At 38.9% G+C, this 22550-nt stretch overlaps 2 protein-coding genes across 2 annotated transcripts in view; one reads left to right on the top strand and one right to left on the bottom strand.

The window, feature by feature from the left end:
• Positions 1 to 22550, top strand: part of LOC140232902 (heterogeneous nuclear ribonucleoprotein C-like 1) — a 281840-nt gene that overhangs the window by 53245 nt on the left and 206045 nt on the right. The window lies entirely within an intron of this gene.
• The window catches only part of LOC140232616 (tyrosine-protein phosphatase non-receptor type 1-like), a 104179-nt gene continuing 94300 nt past the window's right edge, over positions 12672 to 22550 (bottom strand). Inside the window, exons 7-9 of the mRNA XM_072312714.1 lie at positions 16935 to 17111; positions 14892 to 15106; positions 12672 to 13681 (exon numbers count right to left, since the gene is read on the bottom strand). Coding sequence (XP_072168815.1) covers positions 13468 to 13681; positions 14892 to 15106; positions 16935 to 17111 — 606 coding nt within the window. The 3' untranslated portion in view covers positions 12672 to 13467. The remainder of the gene's footprint in view (positions 13682 to 14891; positions 15107 to 16934; positions 17112 to 22550) is intronic.

The raw sequence follows: 22550 nt of genomic DNA, 5'->3' as shown, positions 1-22550 counted from the left end.
AGGCATTACTTTTGTAGAGCTTGTCACAGTTTAGGCCCTAAATGGTTGAATTGTGACATTACTTGCACAGGATTGATTTCTCATTCTATTTCCAATTCATATCACAGAGAGGATTGTCACTAGTTAGACATTCACAACATAAGCTCTCTATATTTTCACAACACATGACAAAAGTAAGTGTGTTCATACCCTAAGGAGATGGAACATTAGTGTCAACTACTCGAAATACGCCACTACGAAAGGTACTTTGTGCGTAATGAACCTGTTAAAACCGGTTTCGGACAAGGCGGCAGAGGGGGGGGGGGGACTTTTTAAAACCACTCCTAGGCACCTCATTTGAGAAAAGAAAACACCTTGTTCCCTAAATGAGTTTGCCGTCTCGCCTTCTTGTTAAAAAAGAAGCACCTAGGAGGGTTTTGAAAAGTTGCCTTCCAACTGCACACTTCAGATTCCATGGCTCATTGATTCCTATGTGCAAGAACATGAATACAATGAGATCAGTGATTCGGTTATCCATCTTAGTAAATGTCATCAAGCAGTCAATAGGTCACAGTCTTTCAATGCAGTCCATTTGCTCTGTTTCCAGGATATAAATCTCTCTGATTCTCAAACATCCTCCATAAGGAGGCAATAAATCCCCGCGATAAAAAAAAAAAAATTCATGAAGAGATCCCTTTTCTAATCTTTCTGCATGCAGAACAAAAGAGGAGATTAATATGGCATGATGTTAAAACAAATATGGCCTCATTCGTTCATGGCCTCGTAAGCAGGGGTCCTGCAGAACGATGGTGGGAAGGGGGCTACATCCATCCAACTTTTGTGGGGACTTCTAAAAAGAAATGGAGAAAAGATAAAACCTAACAACCACATTTTCCGAAGGTTCCGTCCTTACATTCTCCACGTCTACAAGCATGGTGACCGAATGTTTGTTTGTTTGTTTTCTTCTTTAGCAACAGCAGACCAGAAGTAAATGAAGTGACGGAGAGAGGGAGGGAGAGAGAGAGAGAGAGAGATTTTTTTTTTTAAAGTTCAAATCAAGGGTTTCAAATCAACATCGAAAACAAGCAAAAATTATGCAGTGTGTGCAGGACAAGCCAAAGAAAATCTCTGTGTGGTGTTTGCTGGGAAAATTTGCTCAAATCTACCTTCTCCAAAGTCTTCAAAGTCACATCTTTATTTTCCCCAGTTAAGATCAATGTGTTACGAATGCCTACAGCACTACTTGTTCCTTGGTAGGCCTATAGAGGTTTAAAAAATCAAAGTCTATATTTTTTTTCCCTTTTTTCCCCCTAGTTCCTGGTCTCCTGGTCTAGTTTGCAGGAATGTCTACATTTCAGCAGGATTTAGTGTAGATGGTTAAAGGACAAGTTCACCTTCATAAACATAACAATTGAGAGAATGCAGCAATATTAGTAGAACACATCAGTGAAAGTTTGAGGAAAATTGGACAATCGATGCAAAAGTTATGAATTTTTTAAATTTTTGTGTTGGAACCGCTGGATGAGGAGACTACTAAGGTACGTGATGTCTTATGAGTACAACAGTATAAAGAAAATGTAAAGAAAATTCAACATATTTTCACTTTTTTTGCATAATAAAAGAGCACTTGACTTGCCTCTTTCTAAAGGCAATGGGAATAATATTACCCATAACATATTATGTCAGTAACGAGTCAAGGGAATGTGTATTTTTTCAAAAGATGAAATTTTGTGAAATTCTCTTTATATTTTCCTTATATTGTTGTACGCATGTGACATTATACTCTGCAGTAGTCTCCTCATCCAGCGGTGACTGCACAAAAACTTCAAAAATTCATAACTTTTGAACGGATTGTCCAATTTTCCTCAAACTTTCAATGATGTGTCCTACTACTATTGCTACATTCTCTCAATCCTTATGTTAATGAAGGTGAACTTACAACAATTGTAAACATATCTCAAAGTCTAGGACCTGACTGTAAGAACGCATGTATACATTACTCCTGGTCCCTCAACTACTGTAAAAGTGAATATCTTTTCGCGAGTAATTTTCCGTGCTCTACCGGGTAAAATGAATTTTGAGTGTATTCAATTCAATGGAATCAAGGCATTACGTAGTGGTACATATAGCAGGCAAACCTATTCGCATGCTTTAATTTTTGTGCTGGTTTCTGGTTTCGCAAAATATGCAAAAATTTTTGCACCGCGAAAATTTCCACTTTTACAGTAGATGGTTAAAATCAAAGTCATTTTCTGTCTCTGGTTCGAATCATGGTCAAAGAGATGCAATCCTGGGTGGAAGATTTGCTCCAGAAATTCCATAATGAGCCAAAATGCAGAATTTACAGCCCCTCCCCCAAGAAAAAAAGAAAATGTTTTTTGATACTTTTGTACAACAGAACTTTTCCGTTTGTTTGTTTGGCTGTTTTTTTCAATGGGTCTCCAGAAAGGATAAGGAACATAAATATAGATGCAGTCTTTTTTTTTTTTTCTTTCTCCTCTGCTATTTCTCTCTGATTTTGGTTCAAGATTTATGAGGCGATCTACTCGACGCCGGCCTGGGTCTGCGCGAGCTTGATTTGAGAGACACCTCCAGGGGTTGCCTACAAGCAGGGAGATAAAAACGAAAACAACAACAAGGGGATATGAGCTAAGTTCTGTATTGGACTCGTTTTCAATGACAATATTGCAATCATACAAACAAAAATCTGTGGGTGGTTTTTTTTCCTCCTCCACCTGAAAATTCATTTTATGCCTACTTCACATCAACCAGCGTGTTCTATATTTGCAAAATCACCTACTTCTTCTTCCTTTTTAATATAACCAGGGAGCTTTCTAGATTTGTTGGAAAAGAAGCCTTATCATAAAGAGTGAATAAAATGTGAGCTTATTAATGAACCGAGTATAAACTGTGTGTAATGTTGCAATAAACCTATAAACTTGCCCACAACAATGCAGACATACACAAGAGATAGACATGTAATAAAAGTATGGACACAAATTCTTTCCCCACTTGTCCCACACAGTTCCCCTTGTGTTTGCAGTCACTGTAGACATTACTTTCATTGTTTCATACTGCCCTCTCTAGTCCAGGACTGTGGACTGCACAATACCAGTTACAGCTTTCATTTCCTACAATCCACTCAGCTCTCCAAACACACTCTCCAAACACATTCATCCAGATTCAGGGGAACCTGCCCATCACCGGATGCATTGTGCGACACCGGTCTTGAGTGGCGCAAACAACACACGTCAGGCAACCCTTCACGACACTTGGAGCTTTCACAGAACACAGAACACTGCTGGACTCTAGCATTTGGAGAGTAACATGTACATATTTAATGAGAATAAGAAGTCTTTGTACAGTCATTTTACAACATGGAAACTTGTGCTAAGTCCCCATTATTAAACATCAACACCAACATCTTGACATATGTTTTTGACAGACTCATTCTTCCACCTTGCTCTTCCAAATTTCCCCTCCCCTCCTTCAACCCCCATCCCCACCCCCAAAAAAGAAAATCAGACTTCACCAATTTCCTTTTGTTCTATATTTATTGCAGATGCATAATACAGTGCAACTGTCATAAAAACACACAATTGTATCTGCTCTTCCTTCTTTCAACCCTCCCTCAAGAAGTTTGCACACAGTGCACAAGCAATTTTACATCAACGCTTCCTGCATATCATTTTGTTTCACAAATACAAATATCTCACTTCATCTTCACTAATATTCGAGGAGTAATGGCTCCTGTATCTAATTTTCCTCAAAGTAAGGCAACTTAATTTGACTGGATTATTTTCACTGCATCTCCTATACCCTACTCACATCCCTTCATATATATATATATATATATATATATATCTATATATACATAATATATATATATATATATATATATATATATATATATATATATATATATATATATATATATATAAGAGCAGATATATATATATATATACATATATATATATATATATATATATATATATATATATATACACACATATACAGTTGAACCTCTCGTATCCGGACAAGTTGGGACCGGGGCTCATCCGGATAAGGGATTTGGCCGGATACGGGAGACTCAATGCTTTATACATGTACATATACATACACATGTACTGATGTAGCCCATTGTAGTACCACATGTAGTAATGTGTATACTGCAACCTTTTCATTGTTACACTCAGTAACAGACACCAAAATAGAGGTGTATGTTAATGTTGGAAGTAATATGTAATTCATGTGTGTTTGTGTAGGAGTTCTCAAGGAGTTGGGAATCCCCCTTTCCTCCCGTAATTATTTAAAAAAAAAAAAAAAAATCACGGCGAGATTGCGTCCGTATAATAGAGAGATCCGGATAAAGGGAGGCCGGATAAGAGAGGTTCAACTGTATATATATATATATATCAGGGGGCAGGTTCATTGTTCCAACACTGCTTTACCAATCATAGACAAAGATCAGCAAATGGGGGAATATTCATGATTTCTTTTCTCCCCTATTTCATGCCTCAGAAGTCATTTGCAAACAAATACATGAAAGATACTTTTGTTTTTAGAAAAAATAAATCAAGTACTGGCTCATCACTGCTATCATTTTGATAGAAAAAAAAAATCATAATTTCTAATCATGAAATCTCTTCAAATCTTTTTTTATGGACTTTACACACTTTCATAATATAATTATGACTCCCTATAAAGAAATAAAAAATAAAAGCACAAACAAATATACACATTTGTACAATATATTAACTAATACTTATTTACTGGATGATGTACAAACAGAGATAGTGTAACACCATTCACTTCCTCCACACAAAGATACTCTGCACTTTTATTCATGATGAAACTCCAGAGGTTTTTCTTTTCACCATCTTTATCATGGCACCAAGAACTTTACCGCCAAAGAGAGGTACGTTTAATTCATCCCCACTGACATTTGTTTCTTTGTTTTTATTTTATTTTGCATGCAGCTTACCCACACAAGAATACAAATGACAGAATTGAACCTGGTTTGGACGAAAGCATACTCATTCATCGAGTATCAGCATTCCGACCAGTGTTTGTACAATTCTGTCCATTCTCCCCTCCTGGTACGCACTAAGAATCGCTGTGCTGTCTCAGCTGAAGACAAGGGGTGGCTGAGATGGGATACACATCCACCCTTGCAAACATCCCACACACTGATCAACATGATAGCACGGGCAATAATACAATGGATTGTTAGGAAAAAAAACAAAAACAAACCCAACAACAACTTCTAAATTGCAGCACTTGTCAAAGCTGTCCAGTTCTGGACGAACCTCACGGATATCCACAAAATCATTGACCAAGAGCTTCAAAGAATACGGACAACTCGGGCTCATGTGATCAATAAATCTCTTCTTTTAGAGAGGTAGTTCATAAACAAGATAAAAAGGAGACCATTTTTTTTTTTTTTTTTTGAGGTGACAGATTAAAAAAATAAAAATTCAAAGCTGAATATCCACATTTCCAGAGCAGTATCCTTTCCATACTAGCCTGAAACAATCTAATTTTCCCATTTCATTAATGGCCTTTTGTTTTCCCACCTCCTTTTCAAGTTGTAATTCTTCTCACAAGGGAAAAAAAAAATCTCTACAATATCCGAAGCAAAAACTGCAAAATTATTTACCGCTTCCAAACTGTGTCCACTTGCAGAAGTATTCAGCCATTCTGCCATTGTCTGTGCAATCCTTTCTATCACAGTTCACTTACATAATTGTTCTCATTGTGTATGTAATCCCACAACAGAATTCATCATTTCAGGCAGTTACCAGAAAAGTCAATGAAGTGACACTGTCAGACCAATTTTGATGACATTACAGGCAAAATATTTTCATGCAGGGAAAAGAAAAGAAAAGAAAAAAAAGAAAAAAAACCAAACAAGTGCGACTGCCACGACTGTACATACATTTGTACTCTATGTCAATGGATGATTCTTACATGTTTTGGGAATTTCATCACATTCTCTCAGATCAATACAGCTTAGAAAGCAATGAGAATTAGCATCCTCAACTATCTTCAGCAATATGTCATCAATTCAACGTGTTGCATACTCCATAAAACATCCCCATATCTTTTTGGTGTCGCTGTTTTTCTGCAGCAGAACATTCTTTGATTGGTGACGCCGTCAGGAAAAGTTGCAGGACTCGATAAGGAATAGCACACTGGCTGTGTTTAAGCAATAGAGGGAGCATGTCCACTGTCCCCGCATGTCAGATTGAGATTGCTCCATTCCAACCATACTGTGAGGTGGGTTGCACACTGGCCACGCACCTCCAAGACAGATAAATGTTGAAGACTTACAGCGCTACATTCGCGGCTCTGTTCTGGGTATATCAAGGTCAAGTTGAGGGGGAAATTAACCCTCCACAAAGCTGAAGTCTGTTCCTCAAAGCAAGGTTTTGAGGAGGACAAGTATAATACGCTTGATCCTTTCATTACCAAAACACACAGAAAAACACACAAAGGGAAAATGATGTCGAAGTCCTTTTGTTAATGAGTCTGGGCTTTGTTGTGATGACAAATTTGCCAATGTATCCACACGATGCAGGCAAAGCTACCTGGGATAGCTGCATTTAAACACAAACCTCATATTTCATACTTATTCTCAGTTTGAAAATTGGTTTCCAAAGTCACAGCGCAACATCTAACACCTCGTAGTACTTGCATTGCATACATCACATTTAGGAAGGTTACCTATGACTTCACTTTAGAAATAATTCTGTTTGCAAAATGAACATGATTATATTGATATCTCAAATATCAGATATAAAATTACTCCCACACTCACAAGGGGGAAAAATAAAACCCAAACAAACAAACAAGTACCCGTACTAAAATATTAGAAAATATTTCCACTGGCTGCATGATTGATATTGACCATAACTCAATACCGAAATGCGTACGAAATGTGCTTATAATCATTTTCAACAAATACCTGCTGCATTACAGACCACAGGATGACTGAACAAAACCTAGCAGGCTGAGTATATCTACATTCTAGGACTCATAGAAATACCGTATGTCAAAAAAAAAAAATTACAGCGGTACCCTCCACAATGATAACTTTAAATATAGTGAATCAATCCAAATACAATTTAAGGGTATAAAACTATAACTCATTGCACACATCTTACAGAAAACCCCATTCAATTTGCTTTAGTTGTCAAAGAGAAACAAGGAATTTTATAGAGCATGTCAGGAATCTCTTTCCTCCAAGTTCTGTCTATTGTGTTAACACATTAATATGCAATTCCAAGAGCATCCAAGTGCTAAACTTGGAAGAATCAGACTCATGACATGCTTTACAACAATCCACATTTCTCTGAGACCACTTATCCAAACTGAATGGGGTTTTCTGTGAAATGTAGCTAAGATGTTATATTTTAAGACACTGAAATAGCATTCAGACAGTTTCATCGTATTGGAAGTTATCAATGCGAAAATCTGATTGTAATTTTTTTGGGACATACAGTACATTCTGGCTCCAGCACTACAAACGGATTAATTCTCTCTGAGCTTGATCAGATTCATAATGGAAAATTTTCATACAACGCTGACTGAATTGACAAAGAGAACACTTATACATTGGGGGGAAAAAAATGTATGCTTGCACCAAGAGGTATAAAAATTTTTCTCACTGCTCTCATATGAGAGAGCCGTACAATATTATCATGACAATGCTGTACTTGACCTCAATTGTACCACCGAAACAAAGAACAAAAATAAGTATAAACCTTATCCAGCCCTACACATCACATACAACAATTCATTGCCAAATAGAAATGGTCAGGAAAGAGGAAATCCATTTGAAGTGAAATAATATGATGTAACTATTGATTGCAGTGATTGACATTTGATTACTTTAACCCGTTGAGGACGAGTCCCCGAGTATACTCGGGCACGTGTCTATGGGAAATGCGTGTTGAAGCAAAATCAGTTTGTCTTCAACCGGGAAATAGATTTTTGTTGTGGGGCCAAGATTTCAGATTAATTTGTTTGGTTCTGCAGTTCTCTTCATCTATTCATGCTGATGGTGATGGTGATGACATTCATATGACTTTTGATAATTGTGATATTGATGATATATGATGACGATAGCATTAGCAGTATGATTATGATCTGATACATTTAATGAATAAACATATGAATATATTGGCTATATCTTTATTTCATCTAATACTGTGTATGCCATATATTTCATAAATCAAAACTTGTAGACAATTCCCAAGTGATTAGTTAAGTTGTTTTGAGTGTCATCCTCTTCCAAGAAGCAGTGTAAGTATCTTTTAATTTTTATTTTGGAGACGAAATATATTGCATCAGTGTTACAGGAGGCAATGTACTGATGTGCTGTCAATGTCTTGACTATTAATCAGTTAGCACTAAGTCCCACAACCACCACAAAAGTCCCCAACCATCACAAAAGATATGGCATACACAATACCCTATGATCAAACTTAGGCACTGTGCAAGTGAAACAAAATCTTGGCACTTGCCAGAATCCCACCTTTAAGCTCGTTTATGGCATGAAAACAAACACATTAAATTCTATAGCATGTTGCAGGTAGAAAGGCATTGAACTGCACATGCCAGAATACCTAATTATCATCACATAACTCATACAAACTAACAGAATTGAGACTGTTGCATAGCATGGCAGTCAATGCCTTTATACCCTTCCCCAACATTCTCTGTGTTTTCACTTTCATTCCGTTTTGATCAATTTTGAAGAGTAATATTCTTTCGTGAATGTGATATTCAGCATCAATTTAACCCTTTAATTTCCCCTCTCTTCAAAGAATATTTCATGTGATGATTTCATGCTTTTATTACCTCCACCAAGGAAGAGGGAGGTTTTTGATCATCGGCATTGGTTTGTCTGTTTGCAAAATATCTCAAAATATTGTGTACGGATTAAAATGAAACTTGGTAATGAATAAAAAGTTGATATCAACACAAGGAACACCTCATCCAATTGTAGTAGTGATCGAGGATTTGTGAAGGATTTTTGAAGGATTTTTCATCTTCTGGCATATAAGGTCAACGAAATTTGGAGTTCAAGCTGCGTGCGTAATGAGATCACCTCCCCCTCCCCTTCCCCCTCCATCCACATCCACTTTTGATGGTTCTAAATTGAAGAGTGCAATTGGACTGAAGCTAGCTATCAAATCTATAAAAGAACTCTACACATGCATTGTTCCCTTGTGCCCTTGCAGAACATCCTTAAACGGAGTCATTCTGCATCCACGCCATTTCCTAAGTCTTTCTTGCACTGTATCCCATATCCTTCCTGGTGGAATAGACAACTCTTGGCTTAGGAGCTGCAAAGTCGCAGTGACGTGGCACTGCTGGTGGCATGAAAGTATGGTGAGCCGAAGAGCAGCATAAGGAAATAATTATGATCCTATCCTTCTCTGTTGAACGGGCCACTGTCATTCATAGACAGCTCCATAACACTAACTCACACATACAATTCTGCACAATACCTTTTAGCTCACACTGCAACATTTTGGGCTAAGAATAAACTACTGTTAAAGTGGATATTTTCGCGCGACTAATTTTTCGTGCTCGGCCGGGTAAGAAGAGTTTTTAGTGTTTTTAATTAGGCGGAATCAAGACATCAACTACTGGAACGTATGGCAAGCAAAAATATTCATGTGCTTTTATTTTTGCGCTAGTTTCTGGTTGCGCGAAATTCGCGAAAATTTCAACACCGCGAAAATTTCCACTTTTGCAGTATGCTAACAAAGCTACCAACCCTAAAGCTCAACAGAGAGCAACAAACAGAAATAATTGCAACTGATTGACCGATCACCCGTCATCGACGTAAATAAGCACCAATTATTTAGTGTTTTCATGGTGGCCATGATAAAAATCATGGGTATACATGCTCAGGTTGGACTCGAACCAACTCTCTAATTTTAATCATGGTTATTACTAAACACTGATTTACGTCAGTGCCAGGCGATTTGTCAATTAGTTTGCAGCAAAAACAAATGTTCTAATTTTACAGGTACAGCTGGCAGGCATGCTTTACCTCTCGTAGAGATATTTCTACTACAATTCAAACGTCACATTGAAATACTAATGCTAGAAGCCTCTACTGCAGCTTGTAATGATGACAGTTTTGACAGATTTCAGTCGGAGAAAATACTGTTTTGACAATCAGGCATGGTAGCCTCCCTTGGTACGCCACACAAACAATTCACCTAAATTTCATGTCTGTCGGAGGTGATTTTATCGAAGAAAATAACCACACAGGTATTAGGGAATGCTATCAGTTGGTTTTGAGAACCAACTTGCCATAAACTTGACAGAGAGTGGTTATATCTCATATCAAGCAAATAACTATGACACAAGCAATGCCCCCCCCCCCAAAAAAAAACAAAACACAACAACAACAAAACAAAACAACAACAACCCAGTTCCCAAGGAAGTAGAAACTACAGCAATGGCGTTACATTGTAGTAGAAACTCTGCTGCTTTGATGGAGACAAACAGTGACCGCTTAAATATCCTTAAATTTATGGCATTGCGTAATTGCTCACAATATTGAATTCGGACTGACATTGCAGCATTGCTTACCCAATGATACCAAATGCTCGAAATGCATCTGTAGTGCATCACTGGTAAAAGTGGAATGATAACAGTGACAAAAAAACACACACAAAACAAAACAACAAAAAATATCTCCTGCATCTTTCTGGGGTATTAAATATACAAAACATGAAATCCTGCCCTGAATATTCATCTGATAACTTATCTCTTGAACATCTTTTAAAATTATGTTGTTCATCAAAGATGCATGTGCCACATGTTACACTACCAACATGTCAGAAACAAACAAACAAACAAACAAACAAAGATCTCATACAACGTTTGAGTTCCTCATCCCACAATCTGCAGTTTCCACTAAATATGACTCTGTAGTCAAAACATTTCACTGAGACAGCTTGGTTTTTGGAAACAATGACCCATAGTGATAGTATTGTCCGAAAACGGAGGATTAAAAATGAATTGCAGTATCAAATTTGCACAAACTTCATAATGGGGTTCTGCAATATATTTGCAGAAATGAAATCAATCATTATATCACATTATGAAATAACAGATGGTTTGATGCACTTTTCACTTCATAATGATATCAGTGCATAACTTAACATATTCCTGCAAGTGGCCTGCACGTATCGAGTCACACAGATGTATTTTCATATCTACACACAGTGCATAGACTTGTCCAAATCATTGCAACGTACAGAGATATAATCACTTTTGAACATCTTCATTCCTAAAATAGTCCACTGCCACCTTAATCTCGAAATACGAACACTGCTACTAATCTAAAGCACTATGCATAGTGTTTCAACAACTCACAAGGAGGGAATCTCTGTCTCCTGCTTCTTTTCCATGTTAGAGGAGCAGAAAATATTCACATTATGTTGCGACCACACAGTCTTCCGAGCACCACAGTGATCATCTGTTTGTTTCATCTTGACACAGGATCACCATTATGCACTATTAATATCTGACGGAACATCACAGCACAACCAACTATTCGGTTGAAAGCAGATCATTAAACAATATTCTGGCACACATTTTGGCAGACACATCATATCACCGACGAGTCTATTCTATCATTTCTTATAATCCACCGTACGCCGGCTATATCAGTGATTCACATACACAGCAATGTCTACAAGCCACACACAACTTCCTTGGCATGACTGTAAGCTGAATAACCAGAAATGAGTACTTTTTTTGTCTTGAGTTCAGTAGCAAACTGAACATACCAAGAAAGAATGGGTGATTGATTACCTATTAATGTTGAAGTGGATGGTTAAGCATTGCCAGCAATCTATTTGAACACAACGTGCCAGGTGTGAACAATTGCATCATGATGGTTATGCCAGATTTATTGTGAAAGATCTTGTAGAATAAAGTCTTTAAAAAAATTCATGAAAAAATGTCTGAAGTGCATTAAACTGTGTACATTTCAATGCATCTGAGCTGCAAAAACAGAAGTGGGTTTTGGGTAGAGTACAAACTCTGAAATCAGACCTAAACTCTGAACTCTCACACCCCTGTGTGAAAGCACCATAAAACCTCCATTGCAGGAACATGTGACGAGAAATCAGAGGAGAAGCTGTGCATACAGTGTGGCTCAGTTCTACCCATCTCATTGGGCTTATACTCATCAAGAGGGCTGACTGCATTCAGCACCTCTCTTCTCCAATACACCTACCTTTTATCTTTTTATACCAGCCTAGCAATTGCTAAGGATTTATGACAATACATCCCAACAAACAAATTGATTCACTGCAAAAAGAGAGTGAAAGCACACTCCACAGTCATTTACTTATAAAGATTCTTGCATTACACACCTACAACACATGGGCAGACCAGCGCAGACATTCCAAATACACGTGGTTGCCAATGAGCAGGAAAGATGAAAGGACGGCTTGGGCAAATATCAAATCATATCATATCATATCTCAAGTCATGGTATGTACCTACACGCAACCCTGTATACACGACTAATCTCCTTACAGCTTACTACCACAACTGATAGTAACAACAGTTTCTAGCAAAAACAAAAAAAAATACATTGAATTTAAAAAAAAAAAAGAAAGAAAAAAGATCGAAACAAAAAACCAAGCTCGAATCATGCCCGTTTGTAGGGCTAGCACACAGGTGTTGAGACAGATCAGTGTGCCTGATAACAGAATCAGTGTGCATTAAACTTCCAGACATGAACATTTTGTCTTGTACAGTTCGTGGGCACAAAACTGAATTCATCTCTTTTTTTTCCTTTTTTTCTTTTTTTTTTTCTTTTTTTTAATGAGGAGACAAATTCCTATGGAATGAATAAGGCATGGAGTGCTAAGATTTACCTGGTTGGCAACCAACAGTGCCAAGTCTTCCAAACAAAGACAAGCATGGGACTGTCTTCTTTATCCAGTTGTCTGGATGCCTTTCCGTAAAGCAATTTTGTAAAAATTTACAGACAGCGGCGCATTAATATTTGCTCACTTATCGTTCTGGTTATGCAGAATTTCTTCCCTTGAATTTCTTCTGAGTGCTGTTTTTAGGTTATTTTGTTTGAAACCACGAACTCTACCAGCTAGCTAGCCAGAAGAAAATGTCAGAAAAGGTGACAGGCACTGCTGTAACATGGATAGCTATGCACTCCTCTTTTAGACTACGTCCTGGGCAGGTCATGGGCTATCTGTCCTGATGCCACAGGGGGGTTGAAACTCGGTAGCTTTTTCAAACGACTATACGTCTCTTTTCATATTCTTCACATGCATCACAATTCTGAACATTTTGTCTTTGCTAAAGTGATGCCCTGAAACTTATATATATTTTTTTCTCTATCTCTCTTTTTCTCAAGAGTCCATCTCATCTCTTTCTCTCACACTCACTCTACATCTCATTCGTTTTTCCTTTCTTTGTATCTCAGGACAGGTAGAAGTAGACCACCGCTAATGATACAGCTACCCCGACCCCAACCCCCATTCCGAGACGTATTAATGACCTTTTCTGTTGCCAGGCCTCGGCTCGCCGCTGCTTGCGTCTCATCTCGTTGATCTTCTCGTTCAGCTTGGCGCTCTTCTCCTCCCGTTCCTCTCGCTTGCGCTTCCGTAGCTCCTGCCCCTCCCTGTCTTGGACTCTGGAGGATGAGATTTACGAAGAAGAAGAAAACAAAATGAGAAGGTAATGGTTTGTGTTCATATTTGTTCAATTCGTGGGCAGTGGCTTTGCAGCACTTTGCAACAAACATGTATGTGTACCTCTCCAGTGCAACCGCTCCATTTATGAAATGAGCGTTCCAGCAACTATGCCAATGTTCAGCTTCCATTCAGGTGCTCCAAGAATTGACAGTACCTGGCACAAATGACAGTACAGAAACCTGGAGGGAGGTAGGGAGGGGTTAAGGGTGGGGCAGAGTTTCCATACGTTGGAATAGGGGTGTTGTAGGAGGTCATGCAGCTGCCTGCTCTGCATGTAAAATATGTCAAATAATTTTTTTTTCCCCTCAAGGAGATGAGTTTGAAGGCTTTTTTGGCAACAAGTAGACAGATTTGATTGTTCTTATTGTTTCAATGTACACATATTTGGCAAAGAATTGCTGTCCAATGTGCAATCTTTGTTCTTTACTGGGTGCCCCTCAGGTATCACCATGGAAAGGCTTTAAAAATGGACAGGGTAACGCTCTTTCTATCAGTGATTTTTAAGAATGCAGTCAACTTTTAATGCCATAACTGAAACCTTAAATGAAACAACCCCCCCCCCAAAAAAAAAAAAAAAAAAAATAGAGGCTCTGAGTTTTCTCTAAATTTCACTGCAGTATAAACATGAGGTGGTGCACCATAACCTTTTGTACTTGATGATAATTCGATATTTGGCAATGGCGTTCATATCATCACATAATCTAAATAACAGTGTTTGTGGGTTGCATCGCTGCATCGCCTCTGATGTCTACACCCCCAGGGTGTCCTCGGAAACAAGATCAATCTGCCAATTAACATCAGCGATGTGACCAAATTCCATTGCAGAGGAAACCTGGCTGCTGAATGCATTAGCCATATTGCACCCTGGCTCAAACTCGCTCCTTTCCAGACAGAAGTTTGCATGTCAATTCATGATGTTTTTCTTTTTCCGATGAAGTCACTCTGTCATAACAGGCAAGGCACTACCTTTGTCTTCAATGGAGTCTTATGAGGCCCACATTTTTTACAGCTGAAAATTGATAATGTATCTTCCAAAAATTATTGTACATTCACTATTACCTACTAATATCGGTAAGCGTATATACAATCATCACTGCATCATCATTACGCATCACAGAAGAATATCCTTTGTGCACTTGATAGGCAAACCTGGAATTCTTGTCGGCATTTGACGAGGCGTCGACAACACCGGCTGTCTGAGCGCGGTCCACCAGTCCATCCTTGGCCGCAGCTTTCGTCTTGTTCTGCTTGTTGTTCTCTTCAGCCTCACGCGTCGCCGCCTGGCCATCGGCCATCATCTGGGGGCGTGAGAGGGGCCTCTTCGGTGGCAGGGGAGGGGGTATTGAATCACAGTCTGCATCATTCTGCGCACACATGAACAAAAAAATGGTTTGCTACAATAATAGCCATACGCTTGTAAGTCAGGTGGCTTTTCTTTTGCACAGCCACTAGGCATGCTTACAACATAATACAAGATGACATAAAACAGCATACACATTGTCTCCAGACAAGAAAGGCCGGAAGTGTAAAATGAAGCAATCATTCAATGCACGAGTAAACATAACACACAAGCACACACCTAAACAGTCACTCACATACCCACACAAAATCTGCATACCACATGCAAATTCAATTGAATTTCCAGGGTATCTGTTGCAGGCAACCAGGCCTATGACAACTTTACAACAATCTACAATTCTGGCTGCAACTGTGGTAATTGCCAGCTACTCTCCCTTCCTATAAATTTTGACACTCCACAACTAGTAAACAAATAAAAAACAAAATTTGTAAAGGTCCATACTCCTCATGCTAATCAAAGGGGAGAAAGGAGCATTCCTCCACCCCCACCCCACCCCCTTAAAAAAACCCATTATGTTACTGCTACCAGCTAGTCCATAATAAAGCTCATTACCAGACCTCCAGATACTATAAATCATGCTGGGGCATGCAGTGATTATTACTGTTTGCCAACAATCACAGGTAATGCAAAGTGATTCGAGGGGAGGGGGGGGGGGGGGGGGGCAGGAATGTGTGCTACATGAAAGAGAAGTTTAATTTAATCCAGGAACTAGAAATGGAGAATCGAACATCTATGATTGAGAGAACTCTCTCCCTTCCTCGCCACTGAACGGGTTTTTACATCAAACAAACCCTGAAAAGCCACACACGCTGCAGTCACATATATCTGAAACAGGGGCTACGCTTATCAACTCTCACATGTTTGAATGCATTTCAATGCCCACTATCACACACATTTTCAAAAGCCTCTTGGATTATATTTTTCGAGTTGTTGCTTTTATCAACTCTGTCATGAGTAAACTGGGAAGCCTTGTCACTACCGTGCAGCTCCACTGCGCAGCTCGACCCAAGGAGTGAAGATGTGTAGTTGGCAGTGCTCGGCATGGGCAGGTCCAAGCTATAAGTGCATTTCAAAACGACTTTGCGTTTATCAACTCTGCAGAAATGAATTTCTGGATCAAATACTTTTGAGATCACACTTTTTTCTTTGTTTTAGAAATTTGTTTCTAACCCCATAATACACACAGCTTTGCATTCATGTACTGCCCAAAGCTCCTTAAAAGTTATTTGGAAACCTTAATTCTGCACCAGAAGTGAGTTGATAAATGCAACCATGGTCTAACAGAATGCACAGTGAGGAGGGATTTTTTTTCTCCTCAATTTTCCTACTATCCAAGGAAAGTGTTTCCCCTATCAATGGCAAGGACGTTGAGTTCTAGGACAAAATTGGGAAATGAGGAAAACAAGATACCTGAATACATTACACCTCTGCAAGCATACAATATGGAAGGCAAGAACTACAACGTACTGCCAACCACTTCTTGGTGCATGTCTTGTCACGGCACTACAAAAGACACCTTTCTCACTTGCCCAGGGTGGGTGTTTGGGCGAGTGCCCACTGATTTTACTTGCCAGACAATGAGTTTTGCTTGTCCAGGAGAAGGGGGCAACAAGGCAAGTGGGCCTGAAGCAAACCTGTGTGTTGGAGTGCAAGCCCACTGCCCAATGCTGATCTGTAGACTGGCTTCATCCGAACCCATTCCCCTCAGGTGGGGAGACTGATGGAGAAGTGTGGATGGTTGGCCATAGCAAGGTAAGATCTTTCCCTCGGACAATCTCCTAGAAGTCGGAAAGAAAAACGAGCGTGGAACCTTTGAAAACAAATTAACCCACCTCAACCACTAATGAGCCCAGTGAGTCTCCCCTCAGGATGACCTTTGACCCTTCCAGGATGGCACAGTAGGAGAAGCGTAGCTGCTGCCACGTCTGTATGAGACCCTGTCGATACCGCCTCATGTCTAGAAGCTGCTGCTTCACATTCATCCCTGAGGTGTGTCCTTTCTTCTCAATCTGCACACAGGTGAACGGGTCGGGAGAGGAGAAGGAAGAAACGGCTTGTAAGTTTCATACCATTGTTATTAACCACAAATAGCAGTAGAAGATAGATTAGCCAAGCAACAGAGTGAATGCCATTTAGCATTGTTGAAAAATGCACCTTAAATTTGAATTGAATTGCACTGAAAAATACATATATATCTTAATTCACAAGACATCAAATGGCATGGGCCAAAGCACACACATATTCTAAGGACAAGTTCACCTTCGTAGACATGTGGGTTGAGTGAATGCAGCAATATTACTAGAACACATCAGTGAGAGTGTAAGGAAAATCAGACAATCCGTTCAAAAGTTATGAATTTTTGAAGTTTCTGCTCAGTCAAGGCTGGATGAAAAGACTACTATAGCTTGTGATGTCACATGTGTACAACGATATAAAGAAAGAATAAAGAACATTCAACATATTTCCATTTTTCTCGCATAACAAAAGAACACTTGACTTCTCTCTTTCAGAAGGCAGGGAGGAATAATATTACCCTTAGCATACATCAGTAACAAGTCAAAGGAATGTGCACTTTATTCAAAAAGTAAAGTTTTGTGAAATTCTCATTTTATTTTCCTTATATCGTTGTACGCATGTGACATAATACACTTTAGTAGTCTTTTCATCCAGCAGTGACTGCGCAGATACTTAAAAAAATCATAAGTTTTGAACGGATTGTCCGATTTTCCTCAAACTTTCACTGATGTGTTCTACTAATATTGCTGCATTCTCTCAATCCTTATGTGTATGAAGGTGGACTTGTCCTTTACCCATTACTTACTTGAAGCTAAAATTGCCCTGCTTCATCCCTTCCTGAAATGCTTGGCATAGTGAAATATCAGAATGTTTAAGTTTATCCTTGAAACTTTTAGAAAAACATTTTGTATACAAAAAAAAAAAAACACACTCATTGTGAAAACAAAATATAGCCTATTTATGAAAACTGCAGGAATGTTACTCACAAGGAAAATTGGATTCAGAAAAGCTGCAAATCAAATTTCAACAGAGTCATTATTACATGCACTTTGCTGTGGGTGATTTTCTTCTTCTGTTCATTTACAAACTGACACTACCAACGTGACAACTCTTGGAATTCACAGACATTTTCATCACCGGATGTTTTACTGCCATCAGTGAATGATCTGTCTGCTTGTCTCACTTTCCATCTACTCGACGAATCGGCTTACAAATTTGCTGAAATCTTAGCTGCTGACTTCCGTAACAGACATTAACCATCATCCATTAAACATCAGCTTTCCCCAACGGGCCTACATTCACGTTCTGCGAAAACAAGCTCCAGCTAGGCAAAACAGAATTTGGCTACAAAAATCGCAGGACTTTCAACAGGTGTGATGCATTGCAGGTACACCACCAATACACAGGGACCAGTGTGGCTACACAGTGAGAGAGCATTGGCCGTTGTCTGGTGGGAAAAATTCACATGCCACAAGGTTCTGCTGCCATGGTATTAACCTTCTTCTGAGAGGGTAGACATGATTAGTAAATATACTGTGAAATAGTGTTCTAAAGCCATCATTCATGCTAACTGTATGCTTACACACACTGTCAATATAGACCGATTCAATTTCGATGGCCTATTCACCTACCGCCGCTAGCGGCGCTATAACGGCCGCCATAAGTGGGGGCCAACGGGGGCTTCCAGCGAGCTAGCTACCCAGCGAGTTGCACTGGCAGCTAGCAGCCTAGCGTACCCATCGCGCAAAGTTAGCCGGGGGCGGCCGTTGCGCCGCGGCCGGCGACCGCCGCGCTAAAATTGTGATTGTTTACTCACTGTGGAAAAGTCATTCAGTGGCACTTAATGCCTCTCTTATGGACGAATTGAGTGATTCAGACATATCGATCTAGAATGAAAGCTTCATAGGAAAGATCAGAAAAAAGAAACCCGTATATCGTGCAGTTGTTGGGTGCACAAATAACAGGAAACCGGAAATGGAAGCTGCACGTCAGTGTGTGAAATTCAGACACCACTGTCACACTGACGCATTATGAATATAAACACTCAAGTGAAACACAGCGGTATAAAAAAATGCACAGATTTTCGAAACAAACTTTGGCCTATAACTTCTATATTCTCTATTCAATTAGGCTATCACTGCATATTCGTCAAATAAAGTTGTTCATTTTAGCAGACAAGTTCAATCAAAGATTTTGATAATTCACTGATTTTTTTTTTTTTTATGCTTGGTGCAATACTTACCAAAGTTAGATTATATAATACACTTCCTGGCTACACTATATCATTATGACAAACATTTTAAAGCCTATAACTACAACTAAATGAATGTTTCAAGATGTGTTTAATTCTTATATATATATATATTTTTACTTCTTCACTAAGTGTTCAGCATTGAATTGACCATATTCAATTTAGCCTGGAACTCTGAATTTGAATTAATTTTTGATAAAGTGAAAATATTAAACTGCAATGAATGGTGGCAAACATCCGTTTCATAATCATATTAAGAAACTTTGATTTGAAAATCACTTTTGTAGATTAATCTTAGGCGTTAGCGCGATGTTAAATGCAAGGTTACTCTGACCTAAACAGTAGAAGTTTTGGTTGTTGACATCAGGCGAAGTAAATTAACTTCTTAAGTTTATACTGCTTAGAAACGCCTAACCGTTAGATTTTCCTTCCGTTTGGTTTACTTAGTTAGGCTTGCCGGAAGTTTAGTGACAACCGAAAATGAGGGTTCTAGAAGTATGCCTGGTATAGACCTATAGGTCTAGACGGGTCTAGATCTAGTCTGTTTCATAGAATTCTAGACAAGATCTAAAAACGTTAAACAGACTCTACCCCCTGGCCCGAGAAGAGGCAAAAGCCTAAAAAGGTTTAAGCTTACTGATATTAGTTGCTATATTTATAGCGTCATATCTAGCTCACGATTCTGATTCATTATTTGTATCTAATTATATCAGTTAACTTCTCAGCAGTATAGGCTTACTAGCAAGACGTCTGCCTGCGCCTAGCCATGGTTCTTCCCAGGTGTTTTTATCTTCTTACACAAATGTGAATAGATCTAGGCCTATATGGGGCTTACACGCGAGTACCCAAGTCATCGATTAGAGTGTACAAACACTCACGAATCGTACCGATATTTACCTTGAAATTCAAAATTGTTGGCTACAGCCGTATAATTATGCCATCTACCCATTCGCTCACAGTCGGTATAAGTTGTTTGATTTTTTTTTTTTTTTTTAATTAGCTAGCGAAAAAAAAAGTAGACTCTAGTTGTCACAAAGCCAGATGCGTCGATTGCTGCCAGCGCCAGATATAGCTATCTGGCCGGCTGGCGCCGGGTGGTAAAAGCACTGCCTGCCGCTGACACCCTTGCCACGCACGCACGGCGCTTGCCGACCCGAGGCTGGTTGGCCCCCAGTTATGGCGTCGCCTTAAGAGGGCGCACTTCCATGAACAGTCGCTTGAATCGGTCTATAGGAGCCATTACTAACTTCCCATAGGGAGGGGTATTCTTCAACCTAGTAAAAGTAACAAACTTTTCATTCAGTTGATGGCAAAGATCTGATAAAGAACAAGGTACAACAAGACTCTGTGTGTAAAAGTCCATCATGGTAACATGGATGAAAAAAAAAAAAAGAAGTGGCCAGATATCAAATTACTTATCCAATACACCACCTCCCCAAAAAAGCACCATTTGTAAATGACAGTACCAATGTACCCTGATGCTTTACAACTCTTTTTAACATCTAAATCATCAATTTCATCTTGTGATATGCTGTTCATATTGAATTAAAGGGGATGGATAGTAACTGATCAGTTGGAATCAGGGGGAATGCTGGGGGATGATTGTTCCAATTCTTGTGGGATTCATTTAAGAGTACATTGTATATTTATTGTTGTGTGAAAATTATTTGCTTCAGAACGGTCTCATATTCAAGTAATGCCCCGGTCACTGTACAGGCATGCTAACCTGGAAACATTAAACTGCACATTACTTGAATATGAGACCATTCTGAAGCAAGTAATTTTCACACAACAACAGATATATAATGTACTCTTAAATGAATCCCACAAGGATCGGAACAATCATCCCCCAGCATTCCCACTGATTCCGACTGATCAGTTACTAGTCATCCCCTTTAACTTTCCAAAAGAAATACAAATAAGATGTGGGCAATTTCTGAAATGCTGCAGTATGAATCACCACAACTTTTGGCAAATTCAAGTTGCACCTTACATAAGACAAATGACAAATGTTCTTCCAAGCAGATTCCCCAGTATGTTGATTTGTGAGACAATGTCTGCCTGGAAGCAATGCTTATGTCACATATAACGTAGAGAGCGCCCTGCGTGGTTGTCTCTTTTCTGTGCTCTGAGTTGTTTATGATTTTTGTGTTGTTCTGTGATATTATTTTTGTGTCACTGTGCCAGCTGTATTGTATGTGCTTTGTGAATCTCCTGGACCATTTTTTTTTTTAAGTAATTCGAGGATTTGGCTGAAAATCGGCAAACTGGATTTGGGGTTTGATATCATTTGCACGGGAGCCACACCACAGCCTTCATATTCAGGTAGGGTATGTGTTTATGCGCTCATGCGAGCCTAGGGCTGTTAAGCGCGTAGAAGTCATACGCGCTATAAAAAATGTGTTCATGCGCTCAACTGTTGTATACTTGAATGAGCTGTAGCTTTTTTAATTTTTTTTTTTTTTTTTTTAAATTTGTATGTACGTTTTGCACAACGCAGTGATGATAATGATCAGTATAATGGAACGAATGAGGAATATGTTTGTCGTGAGTCTAATACTGACTCTTTTGCCATGTATGTATTGTTGTACAGCCACATGTGCTTTTAGTAGGTCTATACTACCAACTGTGAAGAATGATAAGAACATGTCTAGTACCGGTATCAGAGTAAAAGGCTACTCAAAAGCATGCATTTTGTATTATAAGAATGCAAGCTCTACTTTTCACATGTCACTGCTTACCAGTGGAGATGTTGAAATCAACCCAGGTCCGTCATTTAGTGTGTCACCTACTAAAGATCATGCTGTTGATAACAATACAAGACGTGCATATAGTATTTCGGACCTTTTACAGCTGAACCCTTACAATGTTTACTCCACTCAACCTTCTTGTAAGTGCCTTAGGATTAATGAAGTGACATGGCAACGAATAACAGCACTACAGATTAACAGAGTGAAAAAGACTCACAGAGGTAAAAGAGTAGTAAGACAAAATAGGGATCAAACTGTGAAGTTGTTACACGAAAGAAAATTTGTGAATTCTGATATTTCATGTATGAATATGAAATTTGCTATGTTAAATGCCAGATCGCTGAAGAACAAAACCGCTGAGTTTGTAGATTATATTCTTGATCATGAATTAGACATTGTTGCTATTTGTGAAACATGGCTTACGCCTGATG

This window comes from Diadema setosum, chromosome 9 (assembly GCF_964275005.1).
Source record: "Diadema setosum chromosome 9, eeDiaSeto1, whole genome shotgun sequence".
NCBI classification, from domain to species: Eukaryota; Metazoa; Echinodermata; class Echinoidea; order Diadematoida; family Diadematidae; genus Diadema; species Diadema setosum.
Note: the sequence above shows the minus strand (reverse complement) of the source record. Positions and strands in the feature narration are given on the sequence as shown.